Source organism: Cherax quadricarinatus, chromosome 1, assembly GCF_038502225.1.
Source record: "Cherax quadricarinatus isolate ZL_2023a chromosome 1, ASM3850222v1, whole genome shotgun sequence".
In the NCBI taxonomy this organism is placed as follows: Eukaryota; Metazoa; Arthropoda; class Malacostraca; order Decapoda; family Parastacidae; genus Cherax; species Cherax quadricarinatus.
In genome coordinates, this window is record NC_091292.1 from 53,681,453 (window position 1) to 53,701,110 (window position 19,658).

General features: G+C 39.6%; 1 protein-coding gene across 1 annotated transcript in view; it reads left to right on the forward strand.

Annotated features, from left to right (window-relative positions):
• Positions 1-19,658, forward strand: part of LOC128705131 (kinetochore protein NDC80 homolog) — a gene marked incomplete at its 5' end in the record, with an annotated part of 74,970 nt that overhangs the window by 24,384 nt on the left and 30,928 nt on the right. Inside the window, 1 exon segment of the mRNA XM_070082267.1 lies at positions 656-907. Within this exon segment, the coding sequence (XP_069938368.1) occupies positions 656-907 (252 nt within the window).

Here is a 19,658-nt window from a genome sequence, read left to right on the forward strand (position 1 = left end):
CCTATCAAACACGCTCAAGCATACCTGCTGGAAGTCCAAGCCCCTCGCACACAAAACCTCCTTTACCCCCTCTCTCCAACCTTTCCTAGGCCGACCCCTACCCCGCCTTCCTTCCACTACAGACTGATACACTCTTGAAGTCATTCTGTTTCGCTCCATTCTCTCTACATGTCCGAACCACCTCAACAACCCTTCCTCAGCCCTCCTCAGTCCCCTTTCCCTTTATATAAAGGGACTATACATGCTCTCCGCCAATCCCTAGGTACCTTCCCCTCTTTCATACATTTATTAAACAAAAGTACCAACCACTCCAACACTATATCCCCCTCTGCTTTTAACATTTCTGTCATGATCCCATCAGTTCCAGCTGCTTTACCCCCTTTCATTCTACATAATGCCTCACGTACCTCCACCACACTTACATTCTGCTCTTCTTCACTCCTAAAAGATGGTATACCTCCCTGGCCAGTGCATGAAATTACTGCCTCCCTTTCTTCCTTAACATTTAAAAGTTCCTCAAAATATTCTCGCCATCTACCTAATACCTCCCTCTCCCCATCTACTAACTCCCCTACTCTGTTGTTAAAGTAAGAGTTTAAACTTAATCATTCTTTCATTTTAAATTTTAGATCTTGATTTTTTTTTTTTTTTTAAGATTTGGAAACTGGAGATGGAGATTTCAAATGGACAGAGAGGTGTGTGTGATGCTGTTTGCAAGTACAACACATTAGTACGCCAGCTTGAACTACCAAGTGACTGCGAAATATCTTCAGCTAATATTGGTGACAACTTAAACAATTGGCAAACTACACTTTTGAGTGAACTTCGTATCCTGAAGAAAAATGCTAGGTTGGAGACATTTGACAATGAGTGTCAGTTGAGGAATGCAGAAGAGGATGTTGATATGGTAATTGTTTTCTTAAAATTTTTATTTTCCTGACTTTTTTTGTTAATTTACTAAATTATGTTTATCATACCAGTCATATTTTTTTCCTTGCCAGTCAAGTCCTGCCAGGGTAGGGTGACCCAAAAAAATGGAATCACATTCACCATTGTTCATTCATTTGCAGTATTCCCAGAGGTGTGCTGACATCACAATTCAGAGTACCCTCCAACTGCAACGTCCCCATCCTATCTTTCAGAGTGCAGGCACCGCCCCTCCTACTTTTGGCACTCAAATCTGGCTAACTGGTTTCCTTCTGAATCCCTCCATAATTTACCTTATTTGTACTCCCTTTTTCAGGTTTTGTCAATAGACTTTTTCAGTGCATCTTTTTATGCATTTATGTTAAACTTACTGTGAACTGTTTTGCTTTCAGATTGCTAGGGATGGTAGTCATGTTACCCTGTAAGTCAGTGTTGATACTCTGTAAGTCACTTGCTGTCTAGGCTTAAATATTGCTTCATATTACCAATCTCTCTATTTTTTATTATTAACACATTGGCTGTTTCCCACTAAGGCAGGGTGGTATGAAAAAGGAAAACTTTCATCATTCGCTCCATCACTGTCTTGCCAGATGTGCACTCAAACTGCAGTTATAAAACTGCAATATTAACACCCCTCCTTCTGAGTACAGGCACTGTACTTCCCTTATCCAGAACTCAAGTCCGGCCTGCGAGTTTCCCTGAATTCCTTCATAAGTGTTATCTTGTTCACACTCCAACAATACGTCAAGTCCTAAAACCCATTTGTCTCCACTCCTATCTAACACGCTCGCATATGCTTGCTTCTATTTCATTATATCCTCTCTAAATGTCCAAACCACCTCAATAACCCCTCCTCTGCCCTATGGATAATACTTTTAGTAACCCTACACGTCATCCTAATTTCCAAACTACAAATTCTCTGCACTATATTCACTCCACTCATTGCCTTCAAACATGACATCTTCACTGCCTCCGGCCTTCTCTTTGTTGCAATATTCACCACCCATGCTTCACACCCATATAAGAGTGTTAGTATATATTCTTTCTTCTTTCAACACATCGGCCGTATCCCACCGAGGCGGGGTGGCCCAAAAGGAAAAACGAAAGTTTCTCCTTTTACATTTAGTAATATATACAGGAGAAGAGGTTACTAGCCCCTTGCTCCCGGCATTTTAGTCGCCTCCTACAACACGCATGGCTTACGGAGGAAGAATTCTGTTCCACTTCCCCATGGAGATAAGAGGAAATAAACAAGAATAAGAACTAGAAAGAAAATAGAAGAAAACCCAGAGGGGTGTGTATATATATGCTTGTACATGTATGTGTAGTGTGACCTAAGTGTAAGTAGAAGTAGCAAGACGTACCTGATATCTTGCATGTTTATGAGACAGAAAAGAGGGCACCAGCAATCCTACCATCATGTAAAACAATTACAGGCTTTTGTTTTACACTCACTTGGTAGGGCGGTAGTACCTTCCTGGGTGGTTGCTGTCTACCAACCTACTACATACATACATACATACATACATATATATATATATATATATATATATATATATATATATATATATATATATATATATATATTTATATATTTATATATTTATTTATTTATTTATTTATTTTATTTATTTATTTATTTATTTATATATTATATTTTATTTTATTATTTTTTTTTTAACAAGTCGGCCGTCTCCCACCGAGGCAGGGGCACCCAAAAAGAAAGAAAATCCCCAAAAAGAAAATACTTTCATCATCATTCAACACTTTCACCACACTCACACATTATCACTGCTTTTGCAGAGGTGCTCAGAATACAACAGTTTAGAAGCATATATGTATAGAGATACACAACATATCCCTCCAAACTGCCAATATATATATATATATATATATATATATATATATATATATATATATATATGTCGTGCCGAATATGTAAAACTGGCCAATTAGCAAGAACTCATTTAAAATTAAGTCCTTTCTGAAATTTTCTCTTATACGTTTAAAGATATATTTTTTTCATTAATGTTGATGTAAAAATTTATAATTTTGCACAAAAAGGAACTTAGAAAACTTACCTAACCTTATTATAAGAAACGCAATTTATTTTAGCCTAACCCAGCTAAATATATTTTAGATTTGTTTACAGTAATTTAATACTAAACAAACACAGTGAAATATATTTTTTTCGTTAGGTTCAGAACGATTTTGGCGAAATTATTGCATACACAAATTTTCACTTGTCCTATATGGCAAGATGAGTGTTGCTATTTAAGCCAAGATCGCAAATTCTGCCTATTCGGCACGACATATATATATATATATATATATATATATATATATATATATATATATATATATATATATATATATATATATTATGTAGGTAGTAGGTTGGTAGACAGCAACCACCCAGGGAGGTACTACCGTCCTGCCAAGTGAGTGTAAAACGAAAGCCTGTATTTGTTTTACATGATGGTAGGATTGCTGGTGCTTTTTGTCTGTCTCATAAATATGCAAGATTACAGGCATGTCTTGCTACTTCTACTTACACTTAGGTCACACTACACATACATATACACATTTATTTATACACACTCATCTGAGTTTTCTTTGATTTTATCTTAATAGTTCTTGGTCTTATTAATTTTCCTTTTATATCCATGGGGAAGTGGAATAAGAATCTTTCCTCCGTAAGCCATGCGTGTTGTAAAAGTCAACTAAAATTCCGGGAACAATGGGCTAGTAACCCCTTTTCCTGTAAAGATTACTAAAAAGAATAAGAAGAAGAAAATTGTCAAAGTGGGAAGTCTGAATGTGCGTGGATGTTGTGCAGATGATAAGAAAGAGATGATTGTGGATGTTATGAATGAGAAGAAGCTGGATGTCCTGGCTTTAAGTGAAACAAAGCTGAAGGAGGTGGGAGAGTTTCAGTGGAGAGGAATAAATGGGATTAGGTCAGGGGTTTCAAATAGAGTTAGAGCTAAAGAAGGAGTAGCAATAATGTTGAAGGATAAGCTATGGCAGGAAAAGAGGGACTATAAATGTATTAATTCAAGGATTATGTGGAGTAAAATAAAGATTGGATGTGAAAAGTGGGTTATAATAAGCGTGTATGCACCTGGAGAAGAGAGAAGTGTAGAGGAGAGAGAGAGATTTTGGGAAATGTTGAGTGAATGCGTGGGGAGTTTTGAATCAAGTGTGAGAGTAATGGTGGTTGGGGATTTCAATGCTAAAGTGGGTAAAAATGTTATGGAGGGAGTAGTAGGTAAATTTGGGGTGCCAGGGGTAAATGTAAATGGGGAGCCTTTAATTGAGCTATGTGTAGAAAGAAATTTGGTAATAAGTAATACATATTTTATGAAAAAGAGGATAAATAAATATACAAGGTATGATGTAGCACGTAATGAAAGTAGTTTATTAGATTATGTATTGGTGGATAAAAGGTTGATGGGTAGGCTCCAGGATGTACATGTTTATAGAGGGGCAACTGATATATCGGATCATTATTTAGTTGTAGCTACAGTTAGAGTAAGAGGTAGATGGGAAAAGAGGAAGGTGGCAACAACAAGTAAGAGGGAGGTGAAAGTGTATAAACTAAGGGAGGAGGAAGTTCGGGTGAGATATAAGCGACTATTGGCAGAAAGGTGGGATAGTGCAAAGATGAGTAATGGGGGGGTTGAAGAGGGTTGGAATAGTTTTAAAAATGCAGTATTAGAATGTGGGGCAGAAGTTTGTGGTTATAGGAGGGTGGGTGCAGGAGGAAAGAGGAGTGATTGGTGGAATGATGAAGTAAAGGGTGTGATAAAAGAGAAAAAGGTAGCTTATGAGAGGTTTTTACAAAGCAGAAGTGTTATAAGAAGAGCAGAATATATGGAGAGTAAAAGAAAGGTAAAGAGAGTGGTGAGAGAGTGCAAAAGGAGAGCAGATGATAGAGTGGGAGAGGCACTGTCAAGAAATTTTAATGAAAATAAGAAAAAATTTTGGAGTGAGTTAAACAAGTTAAGAAAGCCAAGGGAAAATATGGATTTGTCAGTTAAAAACAGAGTAGGGGAGTTAGTAGATGGGGAGATGGAGGTATTAGGTAGATGGCGAGAATATTTTGAGGAACTTTTAAATGTTAAGGAAGAAACAGAGGCAGTAATTTCATACACTGGTCAGGGAGGTATACCATCTTTTAGGAGTGAAGAAGAGCAGAATGTAAGTGTGGGGGAGGTACGTGAGGCATTACGTAAAATGAAAGGGGGTAAAGCAGCTGGAACTGATGGGATCATGACAGAAATGTTAAAAGCAGGGGGGGATATAGTGTTGGAGTGGTTGGTACTTTTGTTCAATAAATGTATGAAAGAGGGAATGGTACCTAGGGATTGGCGGAGAGCATGTATAGTCCCTTTATATAAAGGGAAAGGGGACAAAAGAGACTGTAAAAATTATAGAGGAATAAGCTTACTGAGTATTCCAGGAAAAGTGTACGGTAGGGTTATAATTGAAAGAATTAGAGGTAAGACAGAATGTTGGATTGCGGATGAGCAAGGAGGTTTCAGAGTGGGTAGGGGATGTGTAGATCAAGTGTTTACATTGAAGCATATATGTGAACAGTATTTAGATAAAGGTAGGGAAGTTTTTATTGCATTTATGGATTTAGAAAAGGCATATGATAGAGTGGATAGACGAGCAATGTGGCAGATGTTGCAAGTATATGGAATAGGTGGTAACTTATTAAATGCTGTAAAGAGTTTTTATGAGGATAGTGAGGCTCAGGTTAGGGTGTGTAGAAGAGAGGGAGACTATTTCCCGGTGAAAGTAGGTCTTAGACAGGGATGTGTAATGTCACCATGGTTGTTTAATATATTTATAGATGGGGTTGTAAAGGAAGTAAATGCTAGGGTGTTCGGGAGAGGGGTGGGATTAAATTTTGGGGAATCAAATTCAAAATGGGAATTGACACAGTTACTTTTTGCTGATGATACTGTGCTTATGGGAGATTCTAAAGAAAAATTGCAAAGGTTAGTGGATGAGTATGGGAATGTGTGTAAAGGTAGAAAGCTGAAAGTGAACATAGAAAAGAGTAAGGTGATGAGGGTGTCAAATGATTTAGATAAAGAAAAATTGGATATCAAATTGGGGAGGAGGAGTATGGAAGAAGTGAATGTTTTCAGATACTTGGGAGTTGACGTGTCGGCGGATGGATTTATGAAGGATGAGGTTAATCATAGAATTGATGAGGGAAAAAAGGTGAGTGGTGCGTTGATGTATATGTGGAGTCAAAAAACGTTATCTATGGAGGCAAAGAAGGGAATGTATGAAAGTATAGTAGTACCAACACTTTTATATGGGTGTGAAGCTTGGGTGGTAAATGCAGCAGCGAGGAGACGGTTGGAGGCAGTGGAGATGTCCTGTTTAAGGGCAATGTGTGGTGTAAATATTATGCAGAAAATTCGGAGTGTGGAAATTAGGAGAAGGTGTGGAGTTAATAAAAGTATTAGTCTGAGGGCAGAAGAGGGGTTGTTGAGGTGGTTTGGTCATTTAGAGAGAATGGATCAAAGTAGAATGACATGGAAAGCATATAAATCTATAGGGGAAGGAAGGCGGGGTAGTAGGGGTCGTCCTCGAAAGGGTTGGAGAGAGGGGGTAAAGGAGGTTTTGTGGGCGAGGGGCTTGGACTTCCAGCAAGCGTGCGTGAGCGTGTTAGATAGGAGTGAATGGAGACGAATGGTACTTGGGACCTGACGATCTGTTGGAGTGTGAGCAGGGTAATATTTAGTGAAGGGATTCAGGGAAACCGGTTATTTTCATATAGTCGGACTTGAGTCCTGGAAATGGGAAGTACAATGCCTGCACTTTAAAGGAGGGGTTTGGGATATTGGCAGTTTGGAGGGATATGTTGTGTATCTTTATATGTGTATGCTTCTAGACTGTTGTATTTCTGAGCACCTCTGCAAAAACAGTGATAATGTGCGAGTGTGGTGAAAGTGTTGAATTATGATGAAAGTATTTTCTTTTTGGGGATTTTCTTTCTTTTTTTTGGGTCACCCTGCCTCGGTGGGAGACGGCCGACTTGTTGAAAAAAAAAAAAAATATATATATATATATATATCACCTTTTTTGCCTCATCAGTTCTGTGATTCTCCTTATCATTCATAGATCCCTCTGCTGACACGTCCACTCCCCATTATCTGAATACATTCGCCTCCATACTCCCTCCAATCTGATATCCAGTCTTTCATTACATAAAATTTTTAGGTATCCTCATCACCTTACTCTTTCATATACAGTGGACCCTTGTTTTTCGTAATTAATCCGTTCCAGTGAGTGTGACTAATGGCGAAATTGACGATTTGCAAAAAACATTTTCCCCATAAGAAATAATGCAAGTCCAATTAATCCGTTTCAGACCAAAAGTATTAACAAAAAAAAAATATTTTTATTTTACATGAAATATAGATTTACACAGAATGCAATGAGACATGAATACAACAATAATAACATTGGTGTATGAATAAAATACAGTGGAACCACTACTTGCGAGTTTAATCCATTCCGTGACCTTGCTCGCATCAGGGTTTGCTCTTTTGCAGTCAATTTTTCTCATTTAAATTAATTGAAATGGAATTAATCTGTTCATGTGGAATTCCAGGCACTACAAAATACTTCAATAATTTCCCAAATTTCAACTCTATGGCTTATTTATCTATCATAATTCATCTAATATGACATAATAAACAATATAAATAACTAGTACTCTAGAATGAATAAAATGTCATGTGACAGGTGGAGATGGTCACAAAACTCTCCTGCATTGTTGTGGTAATCACTGCCATCTAGTGTTGGCCTTTTGAAGCCGTCTATTATTATTTATTATTATCACACTGGCCGATTCCCACCAAGGCAGGGTGGCCCGAAAAAGAAAAACTTTCACCATCATTCACTCCATCACTGTCTTGCCAGAAGGGTGCTTTACACTACAGTTTTTAAACTGCAACATTAACACCCCTCCTTCAGAGTGCAGGCACTGTACTTCCCATCTCCAGGACTCAAGTCCGGCCTGCCGGTTTCCCTGAATCCCTTCATAAATGTTACTTTGCTCACACTCCAACAGCACGTCAAGTATTAAAAACCATTTGTCTCCATTCACTCCTATCAAACACGCTCACGCATGCCTGCTGGAAGTCCAAGCCCCTCGCACACAAAACCTCCTTTACCCCTTCCCTCCAACCCTTCCTAGGCCGACCCCTACCCCGCCTTCCTTCCACTACAGACTGATACACTCTTGAAGTCATTCTGTTTCGCTCCATTCTCTCTACATGTCCGAACCACCTCAACAACCCTTCCTCAGCCCTCTGGACAACAGTTTTGGTAATCCCGCACCTCCTCCTAACTTCCAAACTACGAATTCTCTGCATTATATTCACACCACACATTGCCCTCAGACATGACATCTCCACTGCCTCCAGCCTTCTCCTCGCTGCAACATTCATCACCCACGCTTCACACCCATATAAGAGCGTTGGTAAAACTATACTCTCATACATTCCCCTCTTTGCCTCCAAGGACAAAGTTCTTTGTCTCCACAGACTCCTAAGTGCACCACTCACTCTTTTTCCCTCATCAATTCTATGATTCACCTCATCTTTCATAGACCCATCCGCTGACACGTCCACTCCCAAATATCTGAATACATTCACCTCCTCCATACTCTCTCCCTCCAATCTGATATTCAATCTTTCATCACCTAATCTTTTTGTTATCCTCATAACCTTACTCTTTCCTGTATTCACCTTTAATTTTCTTCTTTTGCACACCCTACCAAATTCATCCACCAATCTCTGCAGCTTCTCTTCAGAATCTCCCAAGAGCACAGTGTCATCAGCAAAGAGCAGCTGTGACAACTCCCACTTTGTGTGTGATTCTTTATCTTTTAACTCCACGCCTCTTGCCAAGACCCTCGCATTTACTTCTCTTACAACCCCATCTATAAATATATTAAACAACCACGGTGACATCACACATCCTTGTCTAAGGCCTACTTTTACTGGGAAAAAATTTCCCTCTTTCCTACATACTCTAACTTGAGCCTCACTATCCTCGTAAAAACTCTTCACTGCTTTCAGTAACCTACCTCCTACACCATACACTTGCAACATCTGCCACATTGCCCCCCTATCCACCCTGTCATACGCCTTTTCCAAATCCATAAATGCCACAAAGACCTCTTTAGCCTTATCTAAATACTGTTCACTTATATGTTTCACTGTAAACACCTGGTCCACACACCCCCTACCTTTCCTAAAGCCTCCTTGTTCATCTGCTATCCTATTCTCCGTCTTACTCTTAATTCTTTCAATTATAACTCTACCATACACTTTACCAGGTACACTCAACAGACTTATCCCCCTATAATTTTTGCACTCTCTTTTATCCCCTTTGCCTTTATACAAAGGAACTATGCATGCTCTCTGCCAATCCCTAGGTACCTTACCCTCTTCCATACATTTATTAAATAATTGCACCAACCACTCCAAAACTATATCCCCACCTGCTTTTAACATTTCTATCTTCATCCCATCAATCCCGGCTGCCTTACCCCCTTTCATTTTACCTACTGCCTCACGAACTTCCCCCACACTCACAACTGGCTCTTCCTCACTCCTACAAGATGTTATTCCTCCTTGCCCTATACACGAAATCACAGCTTCCCTATCTTCATCAACATTTAACAATTCCTCAAAATATTCCCTCCATCTTCCCAATACCTCTAACTCTCCATTTAATAACTCTCCTCTCCTATTTTTAACTGACAAATCCATTTGTTCTCTAGGCTTTCTTAACTTGTTAATCTCACTCCAAAACTTTTTCTTATTTTCAACAAAATTTGTTGATAACATCTCGCCCACTCTCTCATTTGCTCTCTTTTTACATTGCTTCACCACTCTCTTAACCTCTCTCTTTTTCTCCATATACTCTTCCCTCCTTGCATCACTTCTACTTTGTAAAAACTTCTCATATGCTAACTTTTTCTCCCTTTCTACTCTCTTTACATCATCATTCCACCAATCGCTCCTCTTCCCTCCTGCACCCACTTTCCTGTAACCACAAACTTCTGCTGAACACTCTAACACTACATTTTTAAACCTACCCCATACCTCTTCGACCCCATTGCCTATGCTCTCATTAGCCCATCTATCCTCCAATAGCTGTTTATATCTTACCCTAACTGCCTCCTCTTTTAGTTTATAAACCTTGACCTCTCTCTTCCCTGATGCTTCTATTCTCCTTGTATCCCATCTGCCTTTTACTCTCAGTGTAGCTACAACTAGAAAGTGATCTGATATATCTGTGGCCCCTCTATAAACATGTACATCCTGAAGTCTACTCAACAGTCTTTTATCTACCAATACATAATCCAACAAACTACTGTCATTTCGCCCTACATAATATCGTGTATACTTATTTATCCTCTTTTTCTTAAAATATGTATTACCTATAACTAAACCCCTTTCTATACAAAGTTCAATCAAAGGGCTCCCATTATCATTTACACCTGGCACCCCAAACTTACCTACCACACCCTCTCTAAAAGTTTCTCCTACTTTAGCATTCAGGTCCCCTACCACAATTACTCTCTCACTTGGTTCAAAGGCTCCTATACATTCACTTAACATCTCCCAAAATCTCTCTCTCTCCTCTGCATTCCTCTCTTCTCCAGGTGCATACACGCTTATTATGACCCACTTCTCGCATCCAACCTTTACTTTAATCCACATAATTCTTGAATTTGCACATTCATATTCTCTTTTCTCCTTCCATAACTGATCATTTAACATTACTGCTACCCCTTCCTTTGCTCTAACTCTCTCAGATACTCCAGATTTAATCCCATTTATTTCCCCCCACTGAAATTCTCCTACCCCCTTCAGCTTTGTTTCGCTTAGAGCCAGGACATCCAACTTCTTTTCATTCATAACATCAGCAATCATCTGTTTCTTGTCATCCGCACTACATCCACGCACATTTATGCATCCCAATTTTATAAAGTTTTTCTTCTCTTTTTTAGTAAAAGTATACAGGAGAAGGGGTTACTAGCCCATTGCTCCCGGCATTTTAGTCGCCTCATACGACACGCATGGCTTACGGAGGAAAGATTCTTTTCCACTTCCCCATGGACAATAGAAGAAATAAAAAAGAACAAGAGCTATTTAGAAAAAGGAGAAAAACCTAGATGTATGTATATATATATATGCATGTGCGTGTCTGTGAAGTGTGACCAAAGTGTAAGTAGGAGTAGCAAGATATCCCTGTTATCTAGCGTGTTTATGAGACAGAAAAAGAAACCAGCAATCCTACCATCATGCAAAACAGTTACAGGTTTTTGTTTCACAGTCATCTGGCAGGACGGTAGTACTTCCCTGGGTGGTTGCTGTCTACCAACCTACTACCTATACCAACCTACTACCTATTATTATAATTATTATATAGTACATTATTATTATTCGTATTATTATTACAGTAGACCGTCGTTTAGCACGTTAGTTACGTTCCTGAAAAATACAGTGTTAGACAAAACCATGTTACAAACTGAAGAAGTTTTGGGGAAAATAGGGTTATGTTCCTGTAAGCCCCCAAAATGCCAAACTTTTTTTAGACCTCCAGATCTTACAAAAATAAATGGAATATGTGAATGTAGTTCATTGTCATGATGTATTGTTGTTTTTACTGCTTAAGATTACAAATGCAACAGAAATAATAGTACGTATTTCTTACCTTAAATTGTGGGTGCTGGTGTTTGTCGATGATTGTGGAGAGTTATGCTGTGGCCCTACTGGGCTGAGGTGGATGGTAGAGGTTCTGGTACTGAAGTCGATGGTTGTTCTGTTCTATTTTACCCTTCAGTACATTATACAACTGAAGGTAAAGCATCAGGTGCTCTAGACACAGTTTCAGTGAAAAATTCTAATTCATTAAGTCAAATCAGTAAGTCAAGTCAGATAGTAAATCAGTCAAGTCAGTCAGTCAGTCAGCTAATTCCTAGACTTGAACGCTTAAACCTCTTCTTGTCACTTGTGGGAACACTTGTATGCTTACTGGTTGCCATGATTGCTTGGCAGATTTAACAAATGGCAATGGAAATAAGAAAATATATATGTAAATAAACACAGCGAGCTTCCTGAGTGTTGTCCTACACACGTATGAGCCAAGCTGAAGGCTGGGAGGGTGGTGTGGGTGGCTGAGGGAGACCTACTGCCATTCCCCGCCACCCATACCACCCTCCCCACCTTCAGTTTGGTTCATATGCGTGTAGGACAATACTCGAGAAGCTCGCTGTGTTTATTTACATATTCTTCTTTCTTTCAAAGCACCAGCCATATCCCACTGAGGTGGGGTGGCCCAAAAGGAAAAACGAAAGTTTCACCTTTTAAATTTAGTAATATATACAGGAGAAGGGGTTATTAACCCCTTGCTCCCGGCATTTTAGTTTCCTCTTACGACACGCATGGCTTACGGAGGAAGAATTCTATTCCACTTCCCCATGGAGATAAAAGGAAATAGACAAGAACAAGAACTAGAAAGAAAATAGAAGAAAACCCAGAGGGGCATGTATATATGCTTGTACATGTATGTGCAGTGTGACCTAAGTGCAAGTAGAAGCAGCAAGACATACCTGAAATCTTGCATGTTTATGAAACAGAAAAAAGGACACCAACAATCCTAGCATCATGTAAAACAATTACAGGCTTTTGTTTTACACTCACTTGGCAGGACGGTAGTACCTCCCTGGGCAGTTGTTGTCTACCAACCTACTTCCTATTTTATTTACATATTTTCTTATTTGTTCAATCTGCCAAGCAATCATGACACCCAGTAAGCATACAAGTGTTCCTGCAAGTGATAAGAAGAGGTTTAGCCCTCTCAGGGTCCAGAGGCCAAATCTCAAAGGATGCACCAAGGTCCAAGAATTTTTGAAAAAAAAAAAAATTTTTTTAAGAATTTAAGACATTTCTTTGTAGGTAGTAAAACAAAAAGAAAATTTGATCAGTAGTTACCGAGATATAGAGGCGTGAAATTGGCTGTCTGAAACTGATTAATTGGATTTCCATTACTATTTCTTATGGGAAAAATTAATTCAGCTAAGGACAAGCTCTCTGGAACGGATTAAAATCGTTGGTCCAGGGTCCACTGTATATCATGTTTCCATGTTACTAATATTATTATAATTATAATAATAATATTATTAGTATTATTAATTTAGGGAACTGGAGCACAGATCCAATTCCCTAGATCAAGAGCCCCTCCCCAACACCAAGGTTCCTTGATGCTGGTGAGTGGCTCTTAATCTAGGGAATTGGATCTGTGCTCTAGTTATCCAAATTAATAAGAATAAGAGGAGCGATTGGTGGAATGATGATGTAAAGAGAGTAGTAAGGGAGAAAAAGTTAGCATATGAGAAGTTTTTACAAAGTAGAAGTGATGCAAGGAGGGAAGAGTATATGGAGAAAAAGAGAGAAGTTAAGAGAGTGGTGAAGCAATGTAAAAAGAGAGCAAATGAGAGAGTGGGTGAGATGTTATCAACAAATTTTGTTGAAAATAAGAAAAAGTTTTGGAGTGAGATTAACAAGTTAAGAAAGCCTAGAGAACAAATGGATTTGTCAGTTAAAAATAGGAGAGGAGAGTTATTAAATGGAGAGTTAGAGGTATTGGGAAGATGGAAGGAATATTTTGAGGAATTGTTAAATGTTGATGAAGATAGGGAAGCTGTGATTTCGTGTATAGGGCAAGGAGGAATAACATCTTGTAGGAGTGAGGAAGAGCCAGTTGTGAGTGTGGGGGAAGTTCGTGAGGCAGTAGGTAAAATGAAAGGGGGTAAGGCAGCCGGGATTGATGGGATAAAGATAGAAATGTTAAAAGCAGGTGGGGATATAGTTTTGGAGATGTTGGTGCAATTATTTAATAAATGTATGGAAGAGGGTAAGGTACCTAGGGATTGGCAGAGAGCATGCATAGTTCCTTTGTATAAAGGCAAAGGGGATAAAAGAGAGTGCAAAAATTATAGGGGGATAAGTCTGTTGAGTGTACCTGGTAAAGTGTATGGTAGAGTTATAATTGAAAGAATTAAGAGTAAGACGGAGAATAGGATAGCAGATGAACAAGGAGGCTTTAGGAAAGGTAGGGGGTGTGTGGACCAGGTGTTTACAGTGAAACATATAATTTATTTTTTTTTTATTATCACACCGGCCGATTCCCACCAAGGCAGGGTGGCCCGAAAAAGAAAAACTTTCACCATCATTCACTCCATCACTGTCTTGCCAGAAGGGTGCTTTACACTACAGTATTTAGATAAGGCTAAAGAGGTCTTTGTGGCATTTATGGATTTGGAAAAGGCGTATGACAGGGTGGATAGGGGGGCAATGTGGCAGATGTTGCAAGTGTATGGTGTAGGAGGTAGGTTACTGAAAGCAGTGAAGAGTTTTTACGAGGATAGTGAGGCTCAAGTTAGAGTATGTAGGAAAGAGGGAAATTTTTTCCCAGTAAAAGTAGGCCTTAGACAAGGATGTGTGATGTCACCATGGTTGTTTAATATATTTATAGATGGGGTTGTAAGAGAAGTAAATGCGAGGGTCTTGGCAAGAGGCGTGGAGTTAAAAGATAAAGAATCACACACAAAGTGGGAGTTGTCACAGCTGCTCTTTGCTGATGACACTGTGCTCTTGGGAGATTCTGAAGAGAAGTTGCAGAGATTGGTGGATGAATTTGGTAGGGTGTGCAAAAGAAGAAAATTAAAGGTGAATACAGGAAAGAGTAAGGTTATGAGGATAACAAAAAGATTAGGTGATGAAAGATTGAATATCAGATTGGAGGGAGAGAGTATGGAGGAGGTGAACGTATTCAGATATTTGGGAGTGGACGTGTCAGCGGATGGGTCTATGAAAGATGAGGTGAATCATAGAATTGATGAGGGAAAAAGAGTGAGTGGTGCACTTAGGAGTCTGTGGAGACAAAGAACTTTGTCCTTGGAGGCAAAGAGGGGAATGTATGAGAGTATAGTTTTACCAACGCTCTTATATGGGTGTGAAGCATGGGTGATGAATGTTGCAGCGAGGAGAAGGCTGGAGGCAGTGGAGATGTCATGTCTGAGGGCAATGTGTGGTGTGAATATAATGCAGAGAATTCGTAGTTTGGAAGTTAGGAGGAGGTGCGGGATTACCAAAACTGTTGTCCAGAGGGCTGAGGAAGGGTTGTTGAGGTGGTTCGGACATGTAGAGAGAATGGAGCGAAACAGAATGACTTCAAGAGTGTATCAGTCTGTAGTGGAAGGAAGGCGGGGTAGGGGTCGGCCTAGGAAAGGTTGGAGGGAGGGGGTAAAGGAGGTTTTGTGTGCGAGGGGCTTGGACTTCCAGCAGGCATGCGTGAGCGTGTTTGATAGGAGTGAATGGAGACAAATGGTTTTTAATACTTGACGTGCTGTTGGAGTGTGAGCAAAGTAACATTTATGAAGGGATTCAGGGAAACCGGCAGGCCGGACTTGAGTCCTGGAGATGGGAAGTACAGTGCCTGCACTCTGAAGGAGGGGTGTTAATGTTGCAGTTTAAAAACTGTAGTGTAAAGCACCCTTCTGGCAAGACAGTGATGGAGTGAATGATGGTGAAAGTTTTTCTTTTTCGGGCCACCCTGCCTTGGTGGGAATCGGCCGGTGTGATAATAATATAAAATAAAAATATTTTTTTTTTTTTTTTTTCAAGTCGGCCGTCTCCCACCGAGGCAGGGTGACCCAAAAAAGAAAGAAAATCCCCAAAAAGAAAATACTTTCATCATCATTCAACACTTTCACCACACTCGCACATTATCACTGTTTTTGCAGAGGTGCTCAGAATACAACAGTCTAGAAGCATACACATATAAAGATACACAACATATCCCTCCAAACTGCCAATATCCCAAACCCCTCCTTTAAAGTGCAGGCATTGTACTTCCCATTTCCAGGACTCAAGTCCGACTATATGAAAATAACCGGTTTCCCTGAATCCCATCACTAAATATTACCCTGCTCACACTCCAACAGATCGTCAGGTCCCAAGTATCATTCGTCTCCATTCACTCCTATCTAACACGCTCATGCACGCTTGCTGGAAGTCCAAGCCCCTCACCCACAAAACCTCCTTTACCCCCTCTTTCCAACCCTTTCGAAGACGACCCCTACCCCTCTTTCCTTCCCCTATAGATTTATATGCTTTCCATGTGATTCTACTTTGATCCATTCTCTCTAAATGACCAAACCACCTCAACAACCCCTCTTCTGCCCTCTGACTAATGCTTTTATTAACTCCACACCTTCTCCTAATTTCCACACTCCGAATTTTCTGCATAATATTTACACCACACATTGCCCTTAGACAGGACACACTGCCTCCAACCGTCTCCTCGCTGCTGCATTTACCACCCAAGCTTCACATCCATATAAGAGTGTTGGTACTACTATACTTTCATACATTCCCTTCTTTGCCTCCATAGATAACGTTTTTTGACTCCACATATACCTCAACGCACCATTCACCTTTTTTCCCTCATCAATTCTATGATTAACCTCATCCTTCATAAATCCATCCGCCGACACGTCAACTCCCAAGTATCTGAAAACATTCACTTCTTCCATACTCCTCCTCCCCAATTTGATATCCAATTTTTCTTTATCTAAATCATTTGATACCCTCATCACCTTACTCTTTTCTATGTTCACTTTCAACTTTCTACCTTTACACACATTCTCAAACTCATCCACTAACCTTTGCAATTTTTCTTTAGAATCTCCCATAAGCACAGTATCATCAGCAAAAAGTAACTGTGTCAATTCCCATTTTGAATTTGATTCCCCATAATTTAGTCCCACCCCTCTCCCGAACACCCTAGCATTTACTTCTTTTACAACCCCATCTATAAATATATTAAACAACCATGGTGACATTACACATCCCTGTCTAAGACCTACTTTTACCGGGAAGTATTCTCCCTCTTTTCTACACACCCTAACCTGAGCCTCACTATCCTCATAAAAGCTCTTTACAGCATTTAGTAACTTACCACCTATTCCATATACTTGCAACATCTGCCACATTGCTCCTCTATCCACTCTATCATATGCCTTTTCTAAATCCATAAATGCAATAAAAACTTCCCTACCTTTATCTAAATACTGTTCACATATATGCTTCAATGTAAACACTTGATCTACACATCCCCTACCCACTCTGAAACCTCCTTGTTCGTCCGCAGTTCTACATTCTGTCTTACCTCTAATTCTTTCAATTATAACCCTACCGTATACTTTTCCTGGTATACTCAGTAAACTTATTCCTCTATAATTTTTACAATCTCTTTTGTCCCCTTTCCCTTTATATAAAGGGACTATACATGCTCTCCGCCAATCCCTAGGTACCTTCCCCTCTTTCATACATTTATTAAACAAAAGTACCAACCACTCCAACACTATATCCCCCCCTGCTTTTAACATTTCTGTCATGATCCCATCAGTTCCAGCTGCTTTACCCCCTTTCATTCTACGTAATGCCTCACGTACCTCCACCACACTTACATTCTGCTCTTCTTCACTCCTAAAAGATGGTATACCTCCCTGGCCAGTGCATGAAATTACCGCCTCCCTTTCTTCCTTAACATTTAAAAGTTCCTCAAAATATTCTCGCCATCTACCTAATACCTCCCTCTCCCATCTACTAACTCCCCTACTCTGTTTTTAACTGACAAATCCATACTTTCCCTAGGCTTTCTTAACTTGTTTAACTCACTCCAAAATTTTTTCTTATTTTCATTAAAATTTCTTGACAGTGCCTCTCCCACTCTTTCATCTGCTCTCCTTTTGCACTCTCTCACCACTCTCTTCACCTTTCTTTTACTCTCCATATACTCTGCTCTTCTTATAACACTTCTGCTTTGTAAAAACCTCTCATAAGCTACCTTTTTCTCTTTTATCACACCCTTTACTTCATCATTCCACCAATCACTCCTCTTTCCTCCTGCCCCCACCCTCCTATAACCACAAACTTCTGCCCCACATTCTAATACTGCATTTTTAAAACTATTCCAACCCTCTTCAACCCCCCCACTACTCATCTTTGCACTAGCCCACCTTTCTGCCAATAGTCGCTTATATCTCGCCCTAACTTCCTCCTCCCTTAGTTTATACACTTTCCCTCCCTCTTACTTGTTGTTGCCACCTTCCTCTTTTCCCATCTACCTCTTACTCTAACTGTAGCTACAACTAAATAATGATCCGATATATCAGTTGCCCCTCTATAAACATGTACATCCTGGAGCCTACCCATCAACCTTTTATCCACCAATACATAATCTAACAAACTACTTTCATTACGTGCTACATAATGATTATTATTATTATTATTATTATTATACTAACGAATGGTGCTAACTCAGTGCAGTTTACCTCACTGTGGGAGCAGTTCTCTCATGCTTTGCTTACATTTTTGATAGTCATATGGCCAAATTTCATTTTTCTAAGCATGGGTCCTAAGAAAGGAAGTGTAAAGGACAGTGCTGAGAAGAAAAAGAGATTGATTTCCATGGAATTAAAACATGAAATCATAGATAAACAAGTGAGGTGTCCAGTTTTTGTGTTGAGGGGGAACCTGAGGGAGCTGGCTTGTAACTCGGAGCAGAAAATTGACTGAGCGACAGCTCGTATCTCAAAAAACTCGTATGTTGGGACACTCGTAAGTCAAGGTTGCACTGTTTTGGAATTATACCACCACCATCAAGGACATTACCAGTAATAGACAGGACAAGCTTCAATCCTCTGCAGGGGTATACACAATCCCTTGCAATGACTGCAGCAAATTATACGTCGGCGAAACATCCAGAGACCTCCAAACACGTATTTCAGAACACTCGTGTACTCTCGGAAGACTGTCACATGCCGCATTCTCCACCTGACTCCATCCTTTAAATATTCACGTACCTTTTACCCAGGTAGACCTGTTTGTAACTTGATAAAGCCCACTGTGTGGGTGAAAAGTTGTCAATGAAGGATCACATTATACTGCTTAAGTTTATATTTCTATTGTCAGTATTTTACACCATTTATATCCAATAAGGTTTGATAATTCTGTTTACTCATGTGCAAGTCCCACTCAAATCCAACCCCTCACATAACCCTATTAGGCAGACTGTTCCACTCAATTACCCTCTTTCTAAATCTAAACTTGTCTAATTTGAATCCATTATTGCATGTTCTCTCTTGGAGAGAGATCTTAAATTGTAAATAACAATTTTAGATTTTAAGTTTACTGGAAACCTACAAATAAAAATGATCTCACACACTTCTTCGGCATTAATCGCTGTTTCTAACACAATCAAAACAAAGGCAGCTTTATCATCTCTGAAGTCATAGCGAGAATCCTCTTGAAAACAGTAAACCCTGCCATCACATAATTGCTACTACATAAAGGACGTGCCCAGTTTGGGCCAACAGGCCTGCTGCAGTGCTCTTCCTTTGTACATTTGCCCATCCTATTTTTTATGCTACCAAAGCCATAGCTTTTGTAACCTTTCTCGTGTACCAGCTGACTTTTCCACCATATGTACAACTACTCCTACCATCCGACTTGCAGCCTCCTCGACTTATGACCATGTTTTGTATGCAGATGTTCTGGGAAATAAACAACTGTTTGTGTTGTACACAGTGTTTCTTCTGAACCTTACAGTAT